General features: G+C 35.6%; 1 protein-coding gene across 5 annotated transcripts in view; it reads left to right on the top strand.

Annotated features, from left to right (window-relative positions):
- Nucleotides 1-24,133, top strand: part of PUS7L (pseudouridine synthase 7 like) — a 29,709-nt gene extending 5,576 nt beyond the window's left edge. For 3 of the 5 annotated variants that reach the window (XM_059402931.1, XM_059402933.1, XM_059402932.1), the window contains 7 exons: nt 7,853-8,012; nt 8,486-8,678; nt 11,880-11,978; nt 14,771-14,852; nt 16,198-16,475; nt 19,549-19,602; nt 21,139-24,133. In XM_059402931.1, the coding sequence (XP_059258914.1) occupies nt 7,853-8,012; nt 8,486-8,678; nt 11,880-11,978; nt 14,771-14,852; nt 16,198-16,475; nt 19,549-19,602; nt 21,139-21,465 (1,193 nt within the window). In that variant the 3' untranslated portion in view covers nt 21,466-24,133. The remainder of the gene's footprint in view (nt 1-7,852; nt 8,013-8,485; nt 8,679-11,879; nt 11,979-14,770; nt 14,853-16,197; nt 16,476-19,548; nt 19,603-21,138) is intronic. The other 2 variants (XM_059402935.1, XM_059402934.1) reach the window with 1 other exon arrangement.
- Nucleotides 24,134-24,471: the final 338 nt, after the last annotated feature.

Genomic DNA, 24,471 nt, shown 5'->3' with positions numbered 1-24,471 from the left:
CATGCTTGCCAACACCTGTTGTTTCTTGTATTGTTGACTTCAGCTATTCTGACAGGTGTGAGGTGATATATCATTGTAGTTTTGATTTGCATTTCCCTGATGATAAGTGATGGTGAACATCTTTCATCTTTTCATGTGTCTGTTGGCCAGCTGTATGTTGTCTTCTTCTTTTTCCTTCCCTTTTTTAAAAAAAACTTTTTAATTTTTTATTAACATATAATGTGTTATTAGCCCTAGGGGTCCAGGTCTGTGAATTGCCAGGTTTACACATTTCACAGCACTCACCATAGCACATACCTTCCCCAATGTCCATAATCCATTTTTTTTTTAAATAATTTCCATATCCAGGCTGGAGCCTAATGCAGGGCTTCAACTCATGACCTTGAGACCAGCACCTGAGCAGAGATCAAGAGTTGGATGCTTAACAGACTGAGCAACCCAGGCAGGCATCTGTTTGTCTTCTTTGGAGAAATGTCTGTTTGTGTCTTCTGCACATTGTTAAATTGGATTATTTGTTTTCTGGATGTTGAGTTGTAGCAACAACTTTTTCTGGAAGTTGAGTTTATATATTGTGGATACTAAACCTTTATCAGATATATCATTTGCAAATATCTCCTCCAATTCTATAGGTTACCTTTTAGTTTTTTGATTATTTCCTTTGCTGTGTAGAAGATTTTTATTATGGCGTAGTGCCTGTAGTTTGTTTTTGCTTTTGTTTCCCTTACCTGAGGGGACCTATCTACAAAAAAAGTTGCTACAGTTGGTGTCAGAGAATTATTGCCTATGCTCTTTCCTGGATTTTTATGCTTCCAGGTCTAACATTTAGGTCTTTCATCTATTTTGAATTTATTTTTGTGTATGGTGTAACAAAGTAGTCCAGTTTCCCCAACACCACTTGTTGAAGAGATTGTCTTTTTCCCATTAGATATGCTTTCCTGCTTTGTTGAAGATTAGTTGACCATATAATTGTGGGTTCATTTCTGGATTTTCTTTTCCATTCCATTGATCTATGTGTCTGTTTTTGTGTCAGTACCCTACTGGGTTGATTGCTTCAGCTTTGTAATATAACTTGAAGTCTGGAATTGTGATGCCTCCAGTTTTGTTTTTCAAGATTGTATTGGCTATTCAGGGTCATTTGTGGTTCCATACAAATTTTAGGATTAGTTCTGTGAAAAATGCTATTGATATCTTGATAGGGATTTCATTAAATGTGCAGATTGCTTTGTAGTATAGACATATTAACAATGTTTGTTTTTATAGTCCATGAACACAGGATGTCTTTCCATCTCTCTGTGTCATCTTCAATTTCTTTCAGAAAGAAAGCATTTTATAGTTTTCAGAATATAGGTCTTTCACCTCTTCGGTTAGGTTTATTCACAGGTATCTTTTTTTTTTTTTTAAGATTTTATTATTTAGTGCACTTGTCAGTGAGATTGTTTTCTTAATTTCTCTTTCTACTGCTTCATTATTAGTGCGTAGGAATGCTACAGATGTCTGTGCATTGATTTTGTATCCCGTGACTTCAGTGAATCCATTTATGAGTTCTAGCAGGTTTTTGATAAAGTCTTTCAGGTTTTCTATGTATAGTATCATGCCATCTGCGAATAGTGAAGGTTTTACTTTTTCCTTAATTTGGATGCCTTTTATTTCTTTCCATCTTTGATTGCTGTGGCTGGGACTTCTAGTACTATGTTGAATAAAAGTGGTGAGAGTGGACATCCTTGTCTCGTGCCTGACCTTAGAGAAAAGACTCTCAGTTCTTTCTCATAAAAAATGGGTGTGCCTGGTGGTGGGTATTATGGAGGGTACGTATTGCCTGGAGCACTAGAGTGGTGCATAAACAGTGAATTTTGGAACACTGGAATAAAATAAAATAGGGGAAAAATGAAGTTAGCTGGGGGTTTTTCATATATGGCCTTTTTTGTGTTGAAGTGTGTTCTTTCTACACGTACTTTTTTGAGGATTTTTATCATGAATGGATGTTGTACTATGGCAAATGCTTTTTCTGTGTCTATTGAAATGATCACATGGTTTTTCTTATTGATGTTATGTATCACATTGATTGGTTTGCAAATTTTTAACCATCCTTGCAACCCAGGAATAAATCCCACTTGATTGGTGAATAATTTTTTTTTCCAAATTTTTTTTGGATTTGGCTTGCTAGGATATTGTTCAGGATCTCTGCCTCTGTGTTCATCAGAAATATTGGCCTTATATAGCAATGCTTTTAAGATAAAAGCAGCAACACAAATTCACACAGATTATATGAGGCACAGAAACAGGATTATATAATGTAGGGACTCTGGTATAAATGAAGAGATTGGACCTTGAATCTCTGTGGGTTTTATTTTATATTATGACTTCAGTTCATAAAAAAGGTCTATGAACTTTTTAGTTTCTTTAAGACTAATTTCCACAAATGGAAAAATGAAAAAAAAAATAATACCATGGGCAAGGAACTTAATAATTTGTAACATTTGGTTGTACTTTTATTTTTTTTAAAGATTATTTATTTATTTATTTGACAGAGAGAGATCGCAAATAGGCAGAGAGGCAGGCAGAGAGAGAGAGAGAGAGACAAGGAAGCAGGCTCCCTGCTGAGCAGAGAGCCCGATGCGGGACTCGATCCCAGGACCTGAGCTGAAGGCAGCGGCTTAACCCACTGAGCCACCCAGGCGCCCTTGGTTGTACTTTTAAAATGGGGTAATGGTAAATTCACAATGATATTCTAACTATTAAATGAAATAATTAATGAAAAATTTTAATATATATAATTATTCAAATGTGGATGTCTTCTGTCCTGAAATTTTGTCTGGTGTGTGATTTGCCTTATTCATGAGAAAGCTGCTAGTACAGCACTTGACACATGAGGCATGCAGTAAATGGTAACAGATAAATCTATTTTGAAGGAAAAGCAAAAGTAGCTTTCAATGTGGAAAGGAGAGTTGCTGATAAGGGATTTAAGCAGTTATAGATTTTATACTGCTTGAAATTCTCACTGTATTAATTTGAATTATTGAACTAAAAAATTTTGGAAACTTTTTATGCATTAGTTTAAATTAGTTTTATAAAAACTATGAATAATTCGGTGGATTTATTAAGGGGAGGAATTGATGGTTCACCAGAGAATTGTATGGAGATATTGGGGTATCTACAAGTCTAAGAACAAAGAAAAAGACCAAGGTAAAGTATGCCTTGCCCATATTTTGCACAGGCCAACCTTTTGTAAGAACAAAATAACACATTTTTTAAAAATTCTTAACAAATATACCTATCTAAAAAGTAGAACACTTAAAAAAACTTATTTTTATTGTTATAAAATATACATAACAGAATTTGCCATTTTAACCACTATTAAATGTACAGTTTAATGGTATTAAGTACATTTATTTGACAGAAAGAGAGTATATTTTGAATTTGGGGTGTGTGTAGTGGGACTAATAGTATTAGTGCCAGAAGATGGATCATTGTTGTCAATCCCAAGTAGATTTTCAGTGCTCTTCTGGTATTCACACAAATGCCTTTTGTGGCCAGTAGAATATGGCAGAAGTGATGGTGTGTAACATCTAAGGCTAGGTCATAAAAAGCATTCTACTTTTTGCCTATTTCTTGGCTTGCTCACTGTGGGGTAAGCTGGCTAATATACTGTGAGGATATCCAGGCAGTCCATTGGAGAACTGAGGCCTCTGGTCAGCAGCCAGCACGTTTGTCAGCCATGAGAGTGAGTCCCTTTGGAAATAGATTCTCCAGCTCCTGTCAGGCTTTTTAATAACTATAGCCCCAGCAACATCTAACTGCAACTTCGTGGGAGAGCCTGAGCTCAAGCCACCAAACTAAGGTGCTCTTGAATTCCTGTCCCACAGGCACTGTGAGGGATAAGTGAACATTATAAGCCACTAAGGTTTGGGGTGACTTATTATGCAATATTAGATAAATGGTATATAGCAGTTGATCTTAGGCATGTGCAGATCACTAATAAGCAGATACCTCAAGGGATCACCTATGCAGATTTCTGGACTTCTGCCTACAGAGCTTCATCTTATCTAGAACTCTGCCCTATTGATTCCTGATCACTCAGCCTTCCTGAGCTCTAACCTGTAACCCTTTTAATTCAGCATAAATGCTGTGTTCTACCTGGATTCTTTTTCCCTGTGCTATGGTCTAGAAACTATCTAGGCAAAACAAACAAAAACACACAGTATTTTAGGCTCACTTCCTGTTTTCCTTTTCTTTTTGAATCATAGTTCTGTGCTGCCTGTTCTCCAGTGGCTACAAACAGGTGTTCCATATGTTTTGTCTAGCTATCTGTTTATAATGGGAGGTCGTATCTAGTACTGATTATTCCAATATGGCTACAAGTGGAAATTGAATTTTAAAGTTTAGTATAGTTCATTTTCTTTTTTTAAAGCACTTCGCTTTTTCCAAGTAATCAGAAAACGTTATAAATCTTATAAATTAAAAGTATAAATTTGGTGGCCTTTAAGTTTTCCTGTGTATTCCCATGTTATTTACTAACTTAGTGAGATTTCAAAGTAAGAAGACAAATTTAAATCAATTTATAATTTGATTTCCATTTATAATTTATAATTATATAAATTTATATGCATTTATAATCGGAATTAGGTAAGTCTCATTCTCTTAAACATTCCACATATATAAGACACAGATTTATTAACACAAATACCAAAATCATGGATTTGATTCTCCTAAATATTCTAAGTTCTAGATAATCCCCAATTAAAAAAAATCCTTATGCACTGAAGCTAACCAGCAACAAATTATATAATTTCAGACAATCTGGAGGTTCCTTCCTGCATGGCTGAGCTTGCTTAACATTTCTTTGGCTCTTAAGATATTTTAGTGACTTCTGTCTAGTTCCACAGATTTGATATATTTGAGGGACTACTATATTTTTTCACATTATTCTTAATTGACTCTCAAACATTTGGTTCTCGGACACCTGAAGAGTATAGCTCTTATAAGTTACTGTATACCCCAAACAACTTTTGTTTGTGTGGTTATGACCTATTGATTTCTAACCTTTTAAACTAGAGAAATTGTCGAACCACCATGTTGTACATGTGAAACTAAAGTAATATTGTGTGTTAGTTATACTTCAATTTAAAAACCCCAGAAAATCTAAAAATAATGAACTAGTTTAAAGAAACCTATTACTAGTAACATGAAAAATAACCATATTTTTCAACTAAAAAATTAGTGACAAGAGGTATTATTTTACAATTCTGCAAATCTTTCTAATATCTGCCTTAATAAAAGTCAGCTCGATTCTAATATCTGTTCTTACATTCAGTCTTTTGGAATTTTTTGTTTTGATTGAATCAAAAGAATAAAACTCACCTTTACACAGGTATGTATTTGGGAAAGGGAGGATATTATAGGCCCCATAAAATAATAGGGTCCCACAAATCCTACCAATACTGAAATATTTGATATTTTGATCTTAATGCTTTGATTGTTTGCCATACTTCTTTTCGTTCTTCAAACCCCTAGAACAGCAACACTTCCTCAAATTGTTTGCAGCCTCCTAAGACTAAATGCTTCCAAGGCAAGGATCATTTTTATTTTATTGACCATTATATCTTTAGCCAGCACATCTTCTGAAATCATTTTATTTCAAGTTTGTGATTAAATCTTAAAACAAAAAGCTGAAATATCTCGAGGTTATAATTTCTCTACATTTTACGAATGGGCTTTTAATTTCATTTTATTGGGGCACCTGGGTGGCTCAGATGGTTAAGCATCTGACTTTGGCTTGGGTCATGATCTCCAGGTCCTAGGATTGAGCCCCATGTTGGGTTCCCTGCTCAGCAGGGAGTCTGCTTCTCTCTCTCCCTCTGCCTCTCCCCCTTCTTGTGCTCTGTCTCTCTCTGTATCTCTCTCAAATGAATAAATTTTTTAAAAATTTCATTTGAAGTAAGTCATAAAAACAGCTGTCCTGGAATCAGATGTTTATATTTGTATTTATTTGGTTAGGATACCCAAAAGTGGAAAGAACAAATTGTGATTTTGCACACAGAATTAGCTTATATGATTGTCTCCTTTCTTGTACCTCTTTTATCAGTTCTTTACGAATAACAGATTAAGGGGGGTAGGAGAAGAATAAATGAAACAAGATGGGATTGGGAGGGAGACAAACCATAAGTGACTCTTAATCTCACAAAACAAACTGAGGGTTGCTGGGGGGAGGGGTTTTATTATGGACATTGGGGAGGGTATGTGCAATGGTGAGTGCTGTGAATTGTGTAAACCTGGCGATTCACAGACCTGTACCCCTGGGGATAAAAATACATTATATGTTTATCTAAAAAAAAAAAAAAAGAATAACAGAGATCATGTGCATTTAACTTATCTTGGCTGTAATAGAACATTTGGAGAAATCTGGGGAGCTGTATGAAAGTACAAAAAATAGTGGCCCTGGTAGTAAAAATAAATCTAGAAAGTAATGGATAGTGCTTGAATATTCTTTAGAAGTTATAGCTGTTTGTTTATACTTTAACAATTTTTAAACACTTAAGTTTAAAATATTTTTCTTGTAGAAATTAAAACATTGAAAATATACATCGCATTGTAGATTTTTACTTTTCCCACAAATTATATGCACTATCTATATTTTTTAACCTACTATTTTTGTGTTTTTAGAGATTATTCATATGAAGATATAAATATATAGATCTTCCCCATTCTTTTAAGCAACTTATGATATTCTAAAATGTGATACTATGTTTAGCTATTTTATTTATTCATAAATGGATGGATAGATATATACATACATTTCACATCTTTCTACTTCCTGAATCACATTTATGTTTAATGTTCATCTTTCCTAGAGTATTCACTATTCAGGGAAACCCTTGTAGCTGCTGATGACAGTTACAGAAAAAAAACTTGCATTTGTTTTCATGGTTTGAGGGAAGAGGGCAGTAGTTTGATGTATCTTATAAGTAAATACGGTGAACGGTGACTTGAGGTATTTTGTTACTATCAATGCTGGCAGGTATATAGGCCAGCATATTGAGGAATTTCTTTGGTGGTAGTTGGTACTGGGCTTGTTCCTTCTCCCTACCTTCACAATCTAACTCCCACGCTGTTTTTAAACACCTACCACAAAGCAAATGCTATTTTTATCTCTGAAACTCCTGAAGCTCCCAGTTTATGGGGTGAGCAAACATAAAGAGAGAAATTATAATGCATGGTGGCATGTGTCATGGTATTGATAATGACAACTTGTGGAGACATGCAAGTTTGTGTAATCAACCTTGTGGAGTTTATTTATCCATTCAGCAATTATTTGCTGTGTGTTAGGCTATGGGTATAACAGTTGAGACAACAAACATGATCCCTGCTTTAGGAGCATTCAGTCTTGGGAACCTGGGAAGAACTTAAGGGAGAACTGCTGCTGCTATTGGATCATGAAGAATAAACACAAGTATGGCCAGTAAAATGGAAGGAACACATTTTAAACAGAGGATTCAAATGTGTGAAAGTACAAAGCTGTGGAAGGCTCTAAATCCACCCACAGATTCTGAGACATTCTCTGTGTCATACAGCATATACATGCAGAGACTGAAAAGGGAGACTGAGTTCAGATAAAAATGCCAAATTAAGGAATTTAGATGTTTTTTCAATAAGTATTTTCTGAGCCAATTAGCATTTTTCAAATGACTGCTGAAATCTAAAACACTGATTTTATATCTTGTTAAAAAATGGCTACATTAATAATTTGATTCATTATATTAATCTATTAGATCTATTAGTCTACTAAGAAGTAGTTGATGTAGCTCTGTGTGTGTGTGTGTGTGTGTGTATAATCTGGGATTTTTGTTTGTTTCAGCCTTTACCCTACGGAAAGAAAATCTGGAAATGTTTGAAGCACTTGGATTTTTAGCTATCAAACTTGGTGTGATTCCTTCAGATTTTAGTTATGCAGGCCTAAAAGACAAGAAAGCCATCACCTATCAAGCAATGGTTGTTAGAAAAGTGACTCCAGAAAGGTAATCTGACATTACTTTATAAGCTAGAACTTTACTTTCTCATTGCATCAAATAAATAAATGTGAGGTTAAAAACTCACTAGGAGCATATTAAGTAGGAGCATGTTAACCTCCTGTCAATAGTAATTAATTGATTAAGGGCTTATTGAGCAGCACATTCTGCCTTAATATGATTATCTTCTAAATAATGTTACGTCTTAAATTTATACTGAAAAATAGGTAGTTTTAATACAGAAACTTTGAGAAGTGGCAGATTATAAATGATTGAATTGTTCAGTTCATAAAATAACTTTGTGAATATAATCCTAGAGTAATTTTTTTTTAGTGCACATTTGTTGAAATAGCATTACCTTTTGAATTTCAAAAAAAATTTTAGTGTTCTGATAAAAGTAGTTGTCTGGCAACTGTCATTTAAACCTTATATTAATTTTTAAGTGTAATATTTAACAAGTCTATATGATTTATCATTTATAGGTTGAAAAATATTGAAAAAGAAATTGAAAAGAAAAGAATGAATGTGTTTAATATTCGATCTGTAGATGATTCCCTTAGACTCGGTCAGCTCAAAGGAAATCACTTTGATATTATCATCAGAAATTTAAGAAGCCAAATAAATGACTCTGCAAACCTGAGAGAAAGAATTTTGGAGGCAATAGAAAATGTTAAGGTAAGAAAACTCAATTTTAAAATAGTGTAACAGGAAAATCTTTGTAGGCCTTATCTTTATGTTGAGACAAAAAGGGAAACTTTTTTCTTTTGTATCTTTTCTTTTTATATGCATGTCATTATTTTTAAAAAATGATAATTAGGGCACTTTGGCTTATTATTAATTTTCTTCTTAGTACATTTTTTGTATTAAAAAAAAACTTTAATGTAATTTTAAAAATAGAGTTATGGGGGGAATCTATCTGCATAAGAAGAGAGGTGCTTTTTGTTGTTTGTGTGTTTGTTTTTTTAGCATGTGCCATATGGAATAGTATTTTATTTTATTTATTTATTTATTTTAGTTTTTTTATTTATCCATTTGACAGAGATCACAAGTAGGCAGAGAAGGAGGCAGAGAGAGAGGAGGAAGCAGGCTCCCTGCTGAGCAGGGAGCCTGATACGGGCTCGATCCCAGGACCCTGGGATCATGACCTGAGTTGAAGGCAGAGGCTTTAACCCACTGAGCCACCCAGGCGCCCCTAGAATAGTATTTTAGGCAAAGGGATTAATTTGGGAGGAAATTTTGTTCAGTGATTTTTTTCCAGAACTTTTTGTTAATTAAATAGTTATATTACTTAACAGAATTATGCACAATCTTTTTTTTCTTTTCAATCTAATTGTGAATTTTTTTTCAATGCATACAAATGGTAAATCATACACATTTTATTATGTCTTACAATAATAACTACTTAAAATATAAAAGTGACATTTTCCAGGCATCTCAATATGCCATAACCTTCAGTCTGATCATCTAGACTATGTTTGGGTTAGCAAGCTTTCTCTGTAAAGAACCAGATAATAAATAATTTTGGCTTTGTAGGCATATGGCCTCTGTTGCAACCACTCTTCTGCCCTTGTGTGGAAGCAGCCATAGACGATACATAAATGAATGAGCATGGTTGTGTCCCAGTAAAACTTTATTTATAAAAACAAGTGTTGGCCACATTTGACTTCTGGGCCGTTAGTAGTCTGACAACCCCTGATCTAAACTAGTAATCCTCAATCTGGAGTGCTTCTAGGCAATCTCAGCAGTCAGTCCCTACCCCCAAACCAATCAAATAGGAACATTTGGGAATGCAGCTTTGGTTATTAGTATTTTTTAAAAACTCCCTAGGTGACTTTACTCTACAGCTAACACTGAGAAACACTGATCTAAGATCTTGACCACAAAGACATTTTTACACAATTTTATTCCTCTCCAAAGGAAAACAAATAAGCAAAACTGGTTTTTAAATCACTATTATGCCTATGGTCAGGAAAATGACTTCCAATGAAAGATTTTCTAAATTCACGTTTATTTGTGATTGAATATTCTTTATATGATGGGTTTTTTCCTTTTTTCCTAGACCTACCTAAACTTTTTCCTCCCTCAAAAAATTGTTATTAAATGATATTCCTTAAACAAAGGAGAGAGAGTTTCTCTGGATTCTGATAGCATTTATTGCCCATCTTTCATTTGGAATTTATGAATATACAACTGCCTATTATAAAATCTCCATTAAGAATGATTTTAACTTGGGACGCCTGGGTGGCTCAGTTGGTTAAGCAGCTGCCTTCAGCTCAGGTCATGATCCCAGCGTCCTGGGATCGAGTCCCATATCGAGCTCCTTGCTCCGCAGGGAGCCTGCTTCTCCCTCTGACTCTGCCTTCCACTCTGTCTGCCTGTGCTCGCTCTCGCTCGCGCTCTCTCTCTCTCTGACAAATAAATAAATAAATAAATAAAATCTTTAAAAAAAAAAAACAAAAGAATGATTTTAACTTTAGCCAACTTTAATTCTGCAAATAAGTCTTTGAAGTTTAAAAAAAAAAAAAGTCTTTGAAGTTTTGTTTTAGAGGGTTTTAACTTTGACTTCTAGTAACTTTTGTTATATCCAGTCCTAAATAATTTGAAGACGTACTTAAAGCTTTTTTGGTTATTCTAGAGTATTATTTGATACTATTTTTCTAAATTTGAAATAAAAATTGTTATGAGAAATACTTATAAAGTGAGCATGAAAAATTCTTAGCTTTCAAGAAACGATCTGGACCCAGTGTTTTCTTTGTGAGAGCATGTTTATCCCCTGACCAGTGTCTTTAAGGTTGCAGAGTAATTTACAATTTTCTCTTCCTGGGGAAGTGATGCCATGTCATTGTCTTGGCCCAGGCCTTCAGAAACTGAGATAACTAAAAAATGAATTGTTATGTATAAAGGAACCAAGACTTGCTGGGTTTGAAGTAAATTTATTTCTTATTCCCAGCCTCACCAGACAGCAGAAGCATCTCAAAATCAGAAAGAGCTTCTGGGCAAAAATCAGATCCAGTCCTAGGTAAACAGTTTGTTTTGGAACTTTGCTGGTTTAGCACTGGAAGACCTGCATCCCACAATCCCTTCAGTAATGTGAATGGAAATCTGACATACTCTTAAAGCTTTTTTGTTGGTTTTATTTTCTATCTTTTAGTTGTTTGGTTTTCTCCTTTCTTTTCTTTAACTTTATACCATTTTTCAGACCATTTGGCTCTTACGTGTGTATCAGTGATTATAATATTCTTTCATTAAAATAAATATGAAGAGAAAGACTTGGTTACATATTCTGACACAGTAATTATACTTATTTGTTGTAGTCACTTTGGGTCTATGACAAAGAACCAGACTTGGTGACTTTTAAATAACAGAAGTTTATTTCTTAGAGTGCTAGAGGCTGGAAGCCTGAGATCAGGGCACCAGCCTTATCTTCTTCTTGTATTCTCATGTGATGGAAAGAGAGGGAGCTAGCTCCATGTTCTTTTCTTATAAGGAAACTAATTCCATTCATGAGAGCTCTATCCTCATGACCTAATTAAAAAGGTCATGTGTCAGTGTCCTCACCTCTAAATATCATCTCACTGGAGGTTAAGATTTCAACATATGAATTTTGGGGGGAACACGGGTATGCAATCCATAACAATATAGTTGTTTTTTTTTTAAGATTTTATTTATTTATTTATTTGAGATAGTAAGCATGCGAGAGAGCATAAGTAGGGGGAGAGGGAGAAGCAGACTCCCCACTGAGCAGGGAGAAGGCTGTGGGACTTGATCCCAGGGCCCCAGGATCATGACCTGAGCCAAAGGCAGACACTTAACTGACTGAGTCACCCAGGCACCCCACAATATTCTTCTAATTAATTGGTTTTCTTGTATTTGTAGAATAAAGGATTTGTAAATTACTACGGACCACAGAGATTTGGGATGGGAAGGAAAGTTCACACCGACCAGATTGGACTGGCTTTGCTGAAGAGTAAAATGGTATGAATTTAAATAAAACTATGATCTGATTTGTTTTGTCGGTTGTACTTACTACATAAGCCAGCCCTTTGCTTTCTTAACCCATCATATAAATGCATATATACACACACACATACATATACCACATACTACATTATTGAACACTTTTGAGCCGCTACTATATTTTTAGTATCACGTTATAATAAAGCAAACTGAATGCAGTGTCCCTGTGTTTCTTACTTGTTTGAGACTTAATGGAGAATTGGCCAGCACTCACCAAATTCTTTAAAAAAAAAAAACTTAATAGAGGATTTAGAGAAAACTTAACACCCTACAGTTCCAAAAATATGACATCAAATTGTATAAAATTCCTGTTTCTCATAACATTTAAACAAAAGCTCTTCTGTCTTTTAAACTTCATATTCCATGCTTCTCATTTTTGTAAAGTTTGCTAGAATGTTATCAGTTGTTGCTGTGTAACGCACTACTCCAAAACTGAGTGGCCTACATTGACAGACATTTACTGTCTCAGTGTTCCTGAGGATGAGGCATCTGGGAGCAACCTCACTGGGTGTTGGTGCATCAGGGTCTCACATGGTGTGCAGTCACACTATCAACCAGGCTGTAGTCTTTGGAGACTTGAATGGGCATAGAGAACCTGCTTTCAAGCACACTCCCATGGTTGTAGGCAGGAAGATTTAGTTTCTCAGCATAGGGCTACTCATGGAATGACTTCTCTGAGAGACGAGTCCAGGAGCACAGAAGAGTGAGAGAGACCACAAGACCATAACATAAATCTCAATGTCTTTTATAATGTAATCTGGAAAGTGACATTTTTATTCCGGCTCTGTCCCACTTAATGGGCACACAGACCCACCCTGATAAGTGTGGGGGAGGACTGTGGTAGGCATGAGTAGCAGCCAGTGGAGATCATTGGGGGCCAGCTTAGAGGCTGGCCCCACAGCTCGACAGCCATATTTTCTTTCCTTTGAAGCATCCCTGCCCCAACTTGTACATTCTCTGCATCTCAATTTAAATTTTCATCCCACTCCCAAGAAAAATTGAATTCTTCTTATCTTGTGACCTCAAAGCCTCTTGGACTTCCCATCTTAGGTTTTAGTATATTTTACTGTTATTGTTTATTCAGTCTTTTCCAGTAAACAAACATCATATCTCTCTTGCTCAACACTCTAACCCTAGTACAGTACACAGTGCCTAGCACATAGTAGTTGCTTAGCAATATTTATTTGAATGAATTAGCTTCTGAATATATATTTGAATGAATGAATGACTACTGTAAGATTGAGTATAATTTTAAGTTGAATAATCTGTCTTAAGATCCTTTCCTATTCTAAAACATATACTTAGAAATCATAGTGCTGGAGACCTATAATAATAATAATAATAATAACGATACAGGACCTCATAGAGACATTAAAAAAAGGAGCATCTTTTTATCTATTTAGTTTTTAAAAGAAAATATTAAAGTTGGCAATTTATTTTTTATTTGAGAGAGAGAGAGCATGAGCAGGGCAGAGGAGCAGAGAGAGAGATAGAGAGAGAAAAGCAGACTCCCTGCTGAGCAGAGAACCCAATGTGGGGCTTGATCCCAGGACCTTAATATCATGATGTAAGCCGAAGGCAGACATTTAACTGACTGAGCCACTCAGGTGCCCCATAAAAATTTAAACAACCATGACTCTTTTTCTTTCTTTTGCAAATTTTTTTAAAAGATTTTATTTAAATAAATAAATGACAGACAGAGATCACAAGTAGGCAGAGAGAGAGAGAGGAGGAAACAGGCTCCCCATGGAACAGAGAGCCAGATGTGGGGCTCGATCCAAGGACCCTAAGATCATGACCTGAGCCAAAGGTAGCGGCTCTAACCACTGAGCCACTCAGGTGCCCCTCTTTTTCTTTTCTTAAAGATTTTATTTATTTATTTGAGAGAGAGAGGGTAAAAGAAGAGGGAGAGCACAGAGAGAGAAGCAGACTCCCGGCTGAGCAGAGAGTCTGACGCAGGGCTCGATCCCAGGACCTCGAATTCATGATCTGAGCTAAAGACAGATGCTTGGGACACCTGGGTGGCTCAGTAGGTTAAGTGGCTACCTTCAGCTCAGGTCATGATCCCAGCGGCCTGGGATGGAGGACTGCATTGGGCTCCTTGCTTGGCAGGGAGCCTGCTTCTTCCCCTGCCTCTGCCTGCCACTCTGTCTGCCTGTGCTTGCTTACTTTCTCTGAGAAGAAAGAAAGAAAAAGAAAGAAAGAAAGAAAGAAAGAAAGAAAGAAAGAAGAAAAGAAAAAGAAAGAAAAGAAAGATGCTTAACTGACTGAGCCACCCAGGCACCCCAATTGGCAATTAAAAAAAAGATTTTGGCAATTATTTGTAAGATCAGACAATTCCAAGACTTGAGAACAGAAATGAAATTAGTGGATCACCATTTCCCTATGCTTTCTTCCTTCCCAATTTTTGTTATATATGTTGGTCAAGTCTGAGTTTTATATGATTCCTTCATACTTGCATTCTAAGCTTGATGATAGAGGTAAAGAATGACAGAAGTAGAACTATGGAAATGACAGATACTTTTTCCAGTCCATAATATTTTAAACCTATGTATGAAGTTGCTTTGTGCAGATATATTTCCAAATACGGTGCTGTTTAATTTTTGAAAGCTTGAAGATAAAATTACAGTTTCAAATATTATTTGTTAAGTGCCTATTCTCTTATGGTATCCAAGAATTTGTATCTTTTTAAAAAAGTAAGTAATTTGTCATTTTTGTTTAACATATGTTTGCTTGCTTGATTTTTAAAGGTGGAGGCTATAAAATTATTTCTTACACCGGAAGATCTGGATGATCCTGTAAATAGAGCAAAGAAATATTTTCTTCAAACTGGTATTTAAAAATTTCTTTACCCTATACATAGTCATGCAAATACACAATACAAATGTTATGTCAGCAGGAGGGTATTTATTGCTTTGCTACATAAATGTGATAAGAAATAGCTTGTAATATATTACACATTAAATAATTTTATTACATGTCAAAGACTCATTTTTGGTCAGATATCCAGGACTTTTGTCTTTTTTAACTCTTGTTTGGGGGTAGGAGTGAGGGGAGAAATAGCTTCTTAGTTTTTCTTGGTCTAAATCCTCAGAGGAGGAGTGCCTGGGTGGCTCAGTGGGTTAAAGCCTTTGCCTTAGGCTCGGGTCATGGTCCTGGGTCCTGGGATCAAGCCCTGCCTCGGACTCTCTGCTTGGCGAGGAGCCTGCTTCCTCCTCTCTCTCTGACTGTCTCTCTGTCTACTTGTGATCTCTGTCTGTCAAATAAATAAAATCTTTAAAAAAAAAATCCTCAGAGTTGTTAAGAATTTCAAATTCTACACTGGTACCAATGAAAGTATACACTACAACTAGAGGAGACTTAAAAACAAACTACATAAAAGTTTATTTGTTATATCTAATTCTTTGTGCACTGTTTTTGGTTTAGTTGCCCTTTCAGCCCAGTCATTTTGGACATTTTAGCTCAATATCATGGTGTAAATACAGAATGTTTCCTGGGAAGCACCAAAGAAAATGGTTATGAGTTTGGGTTCTACAGTCAATCCACATGGGTTTGACTCTCAAAATGACTTACATGTTTCTATCTATTTAGAATTCTGAGAATATAATTTCTTTATGACAGTGATTCCTAAACTTGAGTGAGCATAAGAAACACCTGGTACATTTATTAAAATGAGGATTCCTACCTGAATAAGCATCTTTGCATTAGAGTTCGTTAGTTTAATTTTAAAAAGCATCCCATTAGCAAGGCCTGTTAGCATCCTTGATGGATTCAGCCATTTCTTACCCAAAAGTATCTGTATAAATGTTCATAATAGCTCTTTAAAAATATGTAGGCTCAGAGGTTTATTTAGTGGTTTTGTTTTGTTTTTTAAGAAATCTGAATAATTACAAGTTAATTTATCTCCATTTTGAAGTAGGTATACTAATGTGCTTTCTGCTATTTTTTTTTAAAGCAGGGAAAGTGAATGGAGAATGGACCATATGATTAATGACCTTTATTAGACAGAAAAACTCTTCAGGTATAGCCAGGTTTATAGTTGGTGCTAAACGTCATCTTCATATTAAAGTTTAGAAGAGCATAGTTCATTACCTCTCATTTAGCAGGTATAATAAAAGTCTTTATAACTGGCCTGTAAATGAAAGTGGCTGACTCACTGATTTTCTCTTTATTTCAGAGGATGCTAAAGGCACACTTTCCTTGATGCCTGAGTTCAAAGTTCGTGAGAGAGCACTGTTGGAGTCGTTGCATCGCTTTGGCATGACAGAGGAGGGTTGTATCCAGGCATGGTTTTCTTTTCCCCACTCAATGCGCATATTCTACGTTCATGCATATAGCAGCAAAATTTGGAATGAGGCAGTATCTTACAGACTTGCAACCTATGGATCAAGAGTTGTAGAGGGTGATTTGGTCTGTTTGGATGAAGATATTGATGAACATTTCCCAAATAGTAAAGTAAGTGTCATTTAATCAAAGTTGTCAAAGAGTAGTTATCACACTGGGAACATTAATTTTCAGAAGCCTTGATTTGAGAAACAATTTAGAACTAAGCATGCATTTTATATTTTTATTTGTATTTACTTATCATCTGCTTCTATGCCCAGGGCTGTCTTTTTTTTTTTTTTTTAAGATTTTATTTATTTATTTGACAGACAGAAATCGCAAGTAGACGGAGAGGCAGGCAGAGAGAGAGAGAGAGGGAAGCAGGCTCCCTGCTGAGCAGAGAGCCCAATGCGGGACTCGATCCCAGGACCCTGGGATCATGACCTGAGCCGAAGGCAGCGGCTTAACCCACTGAGCCACCCAGGCGCCCCTAAAGAATATATTTTAAACAATTACAGAAGTAATGCACAAAATAGTATCATTAAAAGTGAAAAATCAAAAATTTACATATGAAGCTGTCATCTTCTCATCACTCTTACTGTCTTTCTCTCTCCTGTGTCTAAGAAATTAACCTCTGTTTTTTGGCATGTGTCCTTCTAGACCTTTTCTATGCTTTCCCATAAATACATAGGAGAGTATATTTTTATTCTATTAGCTAACACTGAGGAAAGAAAAAGAGGGCTTAGATAAAGCTCAGAACTTAAAATACGAAAAAGAATACAATTTTTTATAATAATGGTATATGGGGTGTGTAATATGTATATTTCTTTTATATAAATGTGATTTTATATAATTGCAATTTCAGAGCTTGCTTTTTTCCTTTTAACAATTTATATTACATAAGTTGATTCTTTCATTTCCTCTCTATCCAACTAGTACTTTTATCTTTGTGGGTTTAAGCAATTTAAATAATAAAACTAAAATCCATAAATCAATTAAAGAAGCTTATTTTGTAATATAATGCAAAAAGAACATTATCTCAAGTTAGTCTTACAAAGATGTTATAAATGTGGAGGGATTGGAGTAGTGCTTTCATATGTAACATCATAACGTCACTGAATTTTACATGAGAAGAGGATCTTAGAGACCCTCTTTTTTAACTCCTGTTTTATAGAAATGAAAATCAAGACCCAGATTACATGACACAGGTAACAGAATTAAAAGACCTAGCCTGAGTTGATCTCTACCAGAGAAATCATGGAGTACATAAAAGGTGTTAGCATCTAGAGAGAGAACATGACCCAATTTTTCAAAAATGAAGAAACATAGACTCTGAACTCCATGTAAAGGGAGCTTTATCTGAATTAATGGTAGAAGTCTGGATGTATGAATTAAGGTTTTTGTTTATTTGTTTGATTGGTTGGCTTTTGTTTTGGTTTTAAGTAATGGAGATCTTCCTCCAACCAACTTAAAGGAAAGTGGACAGGAATTCATTGGCTCTCAAAACGGAGACTCTGACTAATTCAGACACAGCTATATCCAAACTCCTAAATAATCTGTCTCTATTTTCTTCATCTACCAACTATGTTTTCCTCTGTTAGAGCCATTCTTGGTCTGGCTTGTCCTTTCGCTGGCAAGATGGTTATGAGCAACTCTAAGCTTATTTCTTACAACTTGTAGACAAGAGGACTTTTCTTCCCAATGGAATAAAGGCCGTGGAATTAAGTCTCTCTGGCTAGGAAAGACCACTTCCTGTGGACTGGAGTATGTGATCGGCTAAGCCTATGTTCCAAAGGATCCTCCCTGGAACCATATCACCCAAATCATGTTGGAGAACCAGGAGGGAAGCTCCCTGAAAATGAGGGTGCTCCTATCGGAAAAGAGAGTAATGACTAAGCAAGCCAGAGTGACCAATGTTTGCTTCACTGTTTCATTTAGTGGGTGGCTTATGAGTATTTAGATAAGAAAGTGATCTTGGGGAACATAAATCACTAAGAATGGTCATTTAACTGAGATAAAATATGAAACTTTCAGAAGAAATCTAGCAGAATTATAGGTCTTATTTTATCTTGTGAATAGAAGAGATGTCAGTGATTCCCTTTGGATAAATTGTGAAAAATCATGTTTTTTTTTCACACATTCCAGAAATCATGTTCGTTTAAATATTACCTGGGCTACGCATTATTTAGTAAGTTAGCCATTCCTAATTCAGATTTTCAGAAGTCTCTGCCAAGACATGGTAATAAGCTCTGAAATACATGTCTTATAAGACTTCTTTGTTCAAAGTAACATTTGCAAGGACAGTTTTGTGATCAGAACTTTATCTGTTTTCTTTTGGAGCTGTAGGAGAAAGGAGAACTTTTTCTCCTTCATATCTTACTAACTTTCCTTCTATTATAAAAAAAAGTCTTTGTGTAGTTTGGGACCAATCATTTATACTTTATTACTAAGCACTGCAAATAGAAAAGGCAGGACTTACAGGCCCAACATGTTAAAACATGACAATGAAAAGACAGTACAGTTTCTAATAAATGGTGTATAGGGCATGTAATGTTGTGCATCTACAGTTAAAAATTTTAGGAAACTAATCTGATTCTTGATAGGTTTACTAGACTAACAGTTACACCTTTACTGCAGGTAACTTGGTAGATTTTCTTTTAACTTCTCTGTGAACAAGATAGAGAAATGTGTCAGTTAAAAAGTTAGATGAATTCCTAGTTGGAAAATAGCCATATACCGAAAGCACGTTTGCTAATTAAAAAAATAAGTTGATATCAACCTGGAGGGAGCTCTCTAACCACAAAACATGGTCTTCTGTACTTGACCATGTTTTTCAGTATTTTCAGATTTCGAGAATCACTTCTCAGAGAGCATTATGGCACTTGTTGGCGACAGAGATGGGGGGCGGTTTCCCAGAGGCAGATTTTTGATTCAGGTCAACAGTTTTGTAAGTTAGGAAAGGCTGCTGGTGATGAGGTGGAAATGTCACCTTGGGGTGTCACTCTACACCCCCTTTGTGCTCCAACTTCAGTTCTCAGTGGCCCAAACAGCAAGTATCATTCTAATTTTTATGTAGTCTAGAAACAAATTGTGAAAATAATCTTGTTTGGGTATATGTTTATTCAGCATAAGAGTCAAATTATACATAACAGGGAAAATTGAGGCAATGAATCATCCATATTTTTGTCATGTTTTTAAAATATAGGTTCATCTAGTAACTGAGGAAGAGGAATCAGCTGACACGTATGCAATACATCAGGTAAATTTGTTTAAAAATCAGTATCGCTTAGGGCGCCTGGGTGGCGCAGTGGGTTAAGCCTCTGCCTTCAGCTCAGGTCATGATCTCGGGGTCCTGAGATTGAGCCCCACATCGGGCTCTCTGCTCAGCAGGGACCCTGCTTCCCTCTCTCTCTCTGCCTGCCTCTCTGCCTGCTTGTGATCTCTCTCTGTCAAATAAATAAATAAAATCTTTTAAAAAAAATTGGTATCGCTTAGATCTGTATGTAGATACTGTATCCAAAAGACAAAATGTTGATCGGTTCTTTGCTCCCACCTTTTTCTTTTAACTACTTTATAATTCAGGTAGAATTTATTTACAAGAAAAATCACTCTTATCAGTTTATTGTTCTAAGAGTTTTGATAAACATACAGTCTTGTGACTACCAGAGAAATTGAGATAAAGAACATTTTCATCTCTCCCTAAAATTTCCCTGTGCCCCTTTTTAGTCAACCCCCACCCCCAGCTCCAGCCCCCACTCCTGAGCGGTTCATTCATTTTCTGCCCTGATCATTTTGCCCTTGAAAGAATGTCAAATAAATGGAATCATATAGTTTGTGGTCTTTTATGTCTGGCTTCTCTCAATTAGCATAATGAGTTTGAAATCCACTCATGTTGTCTGTATTTGAATTTTTTACCTTGTTCCCTTTTCTGACTACCTTTTGGTATTGTTTAAAATCATCAGCAAAGGAGGAAAGCCCTATAATCTGTAGTGTCTTTTCATAAGGATCTGAGCAAAACACTATTTGGTGCTTATTTAGAAACACTCTCATGTTTCTAAATAAGAAAGAAGAGCGTAAAGTTATCAACCAAAATACCATTTATGTCACTGAGCAGTAGGGGTTATTTGTTATAGAAACAATATGCTTTTAGGATTATATGACTACATTGAGATTAAATCTTTGTCGGCTAATTAAATGTACCCAAACCTCTTGTTTCCTCTCTTCTACATTAACAATAATTTGTCTAATAATATCTGACTTGAGCTAGTTACCTTGGTTGTTGTGAGTCCTTCTTGATTTTAGTTAGCTCTTTTCTTTGCCTGGTAGCGTTTAAAATAATCAAAGTAGTATAGAATTTAATAGCATGTTTCAGGCTGATTGTATTGTTTATATCCTGAGACATAATGATCATATATCAGTGACTAAATCCCTTACTCTGTTTCTTTCTCTCTTTCATTCTGTCCCTCCTTCCCTCCCTCCCCCTCCCTTCCTTCTTTCCTTTCTTTCTTTCATTCTTTCTAAGGCTTTATTTATTTATTTGAAAGAGAGGGAGAGAGAGGGAGCACAAGCAGGGGGAGTGGCAGAGGGATTGGGAGAAGCAGGCTCCCTGCTGGGCAGGGAACCTGACACGGGACTCCAGGATCCTGAGATCATGACCTGCACTGAAGAGAGACGCTTAACCAACCGAGCCACCCAGGCGCCCCAGTGATTTTCTTACATACCGAATCTTAGTGATACAATGATCATATATTTTTCTGAAGGCTGTTTCATGTAATTTTGTCCTTCTTCTGCACAGGTGGTTCTTCCAGTGCTTGGATACAATATTCAGTACCCGAAGAACAAAGTTGGGCAGTGGTACCAGGAAGTACTTAGCAGAGATGGACTACAGACATGTAGGTTTAAAGTACCGACTCTGAAGCTCAATGTTCCAGGATGCTATAGACAGATACTGAAACATCCCCGTAATGTCTCATACCAACTAATGGAAGAACATGATACTGATGTCAAAACTGAAGGTTCTCACATTGATGAAGCAACTTTATCTCTTTTGATCTCTTTCGATCTTGACGCTTCATGTTATGCAACAGTCTGTCTGAGGGAGATAATGAAGCATGACTTTTAGAACCACTACCCTTGATAAAACCATATATATGTTACTCTTTAAAAGGAAGGAAGCTAAAATTTCCTGTGCACCTTCCATGTGCTAGGAGCCTTATAATTTTTATCTCCTGTGATTATAAAACATCCTGCTGAAGTGGGAGTTTGGTGCTGATGTTCTAGAGGACTTATAGCTAGTAAGCAGCAGGATCTGGATTTAAGATCCTAAAACCTATGTTTTTTCTATTATCTAATATATCAGTGATGTTTATTCTGTGCTATAAAATTTATAATATTTCTTGACTATTCAAAACAAATAATATGGCAAGATAACATGGAAGAAAAAAAACATGTTTGAAGTAATGTTTATATCCCCTAGCTCCTTGCTTAGAATGTAGATGAAACTAGATTGTAATATGGTTGGAGAGAAAGAGAAATGAAGCATTTTGTTAATTATAATCATTCTTTTCTGTTTTTGAAATTATTGATCAGAATAACACATTAGGGAAATATAATCCCTATGTTTATGATAGCTACCCCAGGGTAGCTTACCCCTTTATGAGATAACTTATCTTCAGTGAAGATTGAAATAAAATTTTTCATACAATTTCTTTATCTTAGTATACGTTGACCCTCTTGACTTTCTGTGATATTTTTACCTATTACCTAAAACATAGATTTTAGAGTCAGACACACCTGGGCTCACACTCCAGCTCTGACACTTGCTAGTGATGTTGGGTATGTTATTGATTCTTTTTGAGGCTTACTTAAAGAATCAAGATAACAACAACCTCCTAAGCAACAAGTAAGAGGATTGTCTCCACCTTCTATGTTGCTAGAGGGAGAAAAAATTTTGCCCATTTGAAGACTGAATTATTTGTCCCACATCATAAATCATCCTTAACCACTTTATATCAGTTAAATTTGGGAGGGATGGTATATATTGATCAGGAGGAGCCAATCATTCTTTCAATGCTGGTGGTATAACATGATGATGAAATTAAAGAAGCAGTATAGAGTATTACGTGTCAGTAATGTTGCACTTTTATATACTCAAGTCAGTGAAACTGTTTTGGGCATAGTAGCATAAGGAAATAAAATTCAAAAGAAGGAAGAGTCATATGCACTGCAAAATTGCTCATTGCAACATTTTTATATAAAATGAAAGAAATTATAAATAGTTTGAAAGTCCAGCATTAGACAACAAAGTAAGTAAAATGAGATGTATTGACTTGATAGCAAAATATGTACTTATTAAAAATGATGATAAAAGTTTAGGTATGTGAGAAAGTGTTGCCGCTCAAAAATAAACATAGATATTACAAATGCAGTATATATGCACACTGACAGCAGCTTTTACAAAGAGAGGCGCTTTGGCATAGTGATTAAAAGCATAGTTACTGTGGAAAAACTCCCCAAGTTTGAACCTTGGCTCTGCCACATGGCATGTGGCCCTGAGACAAGTTCCTTAAGCTTTGTGTGCTTTGGTTTCAAAATCTGTGAAATGAGAATGGCAATGTACCTACCTCATAGGATTATTGGGAGGATTTACCAAGTTCACGGATGTAAAGCAGCTTAGAAAAGTACCTGCTATTTAGTTATTGTTAAATAAGTATCCACAGATGCAAGTTTGGAAAGGAAAAGAAAAAAATATGAAAATAAGTTTCTTTTTTGTCATTATATATTTTAATAATAAATCTCAGAACACAAAAATTGGACTTTGTAGTACCATTGGATTTTTAAAATTACCTTTATCATTAATATTTATTGAAAATAAAATGCTATATTACATAGTAAAAAAATTTAGAAAAAAATGTGCCATTTCATATACTAAATTATATTCTGCAAATGTAATCAGAAAGTGAATTATGGGGACGCCTGGGTGGCTCAGTTGGTTGGACAACTGCTTTCGGCTCAGGTCATGATCCCGGAGTCCCGGGATCGAGTCCCACATCAGGCTCCCAGCTCCACGGGGAGTCTGCTTTTCCCTCTGACCTTCTCCTCGCTCATGCTCTCTCTCACTGTCTCTCTCTCAAATAAAAAAAATAAAAAAAAAAAATCTTTAAAAAAAAAAAAAGAAAGTGAATTATGTAAATTATTCAATTCTAGATGTCTCTTAAATATTGAGTAGCAATTAGAAAATATGAAAGCATTAAAGTGTGCTATCATTGATATTGTTTTCTTTGCCTGTAGATGGCACTATAATTTTAGATATCTTATCTATTTAATACTGGGCCATACATAAGGAAAGACTCACTAAACTTTTTTCAAGTCACTATAAAATGTATTCAGATACTGTTGATGTGGAAAATTATTTTATATGCCTATAATATTTGACATGTTGATTTTTATTCAGCATTAGACCTTGAATATACTTTGGACCATATGATGACCAGTCCCTAGCATTTTGCAGTTTTCCTGGGCATTTCAGGCCTTCAGAAGGATAATCTTTGAATTAGTTTTAATTTTTTTTTAATTTTTATTTTTATTTGACAGACAGAGATAACAAGTAGAGAAGCAGGCAGAGATAGAGGAGGAGGAAGCAGGCTGCCTGCCGAGCAGAGAGCCCGATGCAGGGCTCGATCCCAGGACCCTGGGCCCATGACCGGAGCCAAAGGCAGAGGGTTTATCCCACTGAGCCACTCAGGCACCCCTAGTTTTAATTTTCAAGGTTGCTTTTGAAACTAAGCATTAGTGCCTCAGGATTACTAAGGTAAAACAAATTGAGGTCTTTTTATTAAGCTAAAAACACTGATGTTTTTGACTTAGGCAAAACTGAAAGTCATACGCAAGTTTCAATTCAACATTTATTGTTTGTGGTACCGGCACTTTGTCACTTCTCTCATTTTAATCCATGTACCCAAGCTTTAGGTAGGTAGTATTTTCCCTGATTTTGCAGATGGAAAAATATCTGAGTGGTTTACTGACATATCGAAGGTCAAACAAGATAGTATGTGGCTAAACTTGATTATGTTTTGTAGATCAGTACTGTTTTCATCTACCTAATATTTGCTTTCTGAAAGCAAGTTTT

This window comes from Mustela nigripes, chromosome 6 (genome assembly GCF_022355385.1).
Source record: "Mustela nigripes isolate SB6536 chromosome 6, MUSNIG.SB6536, whole genome shotgun sequence".
In the NCBI taxonomy this organism is placed as follows: domain Eukaryota; kingdom Metazoa; phylum Chordata; class Mammalia; order Carnivora; family Mustelidae; genus Mustela; species Mustela nigripes.
The sequence above is the reverse complement of the archived record's forward strand: the minus strand, read 5'-3'. Positions and strand labels throughout refer to the sequence as shown.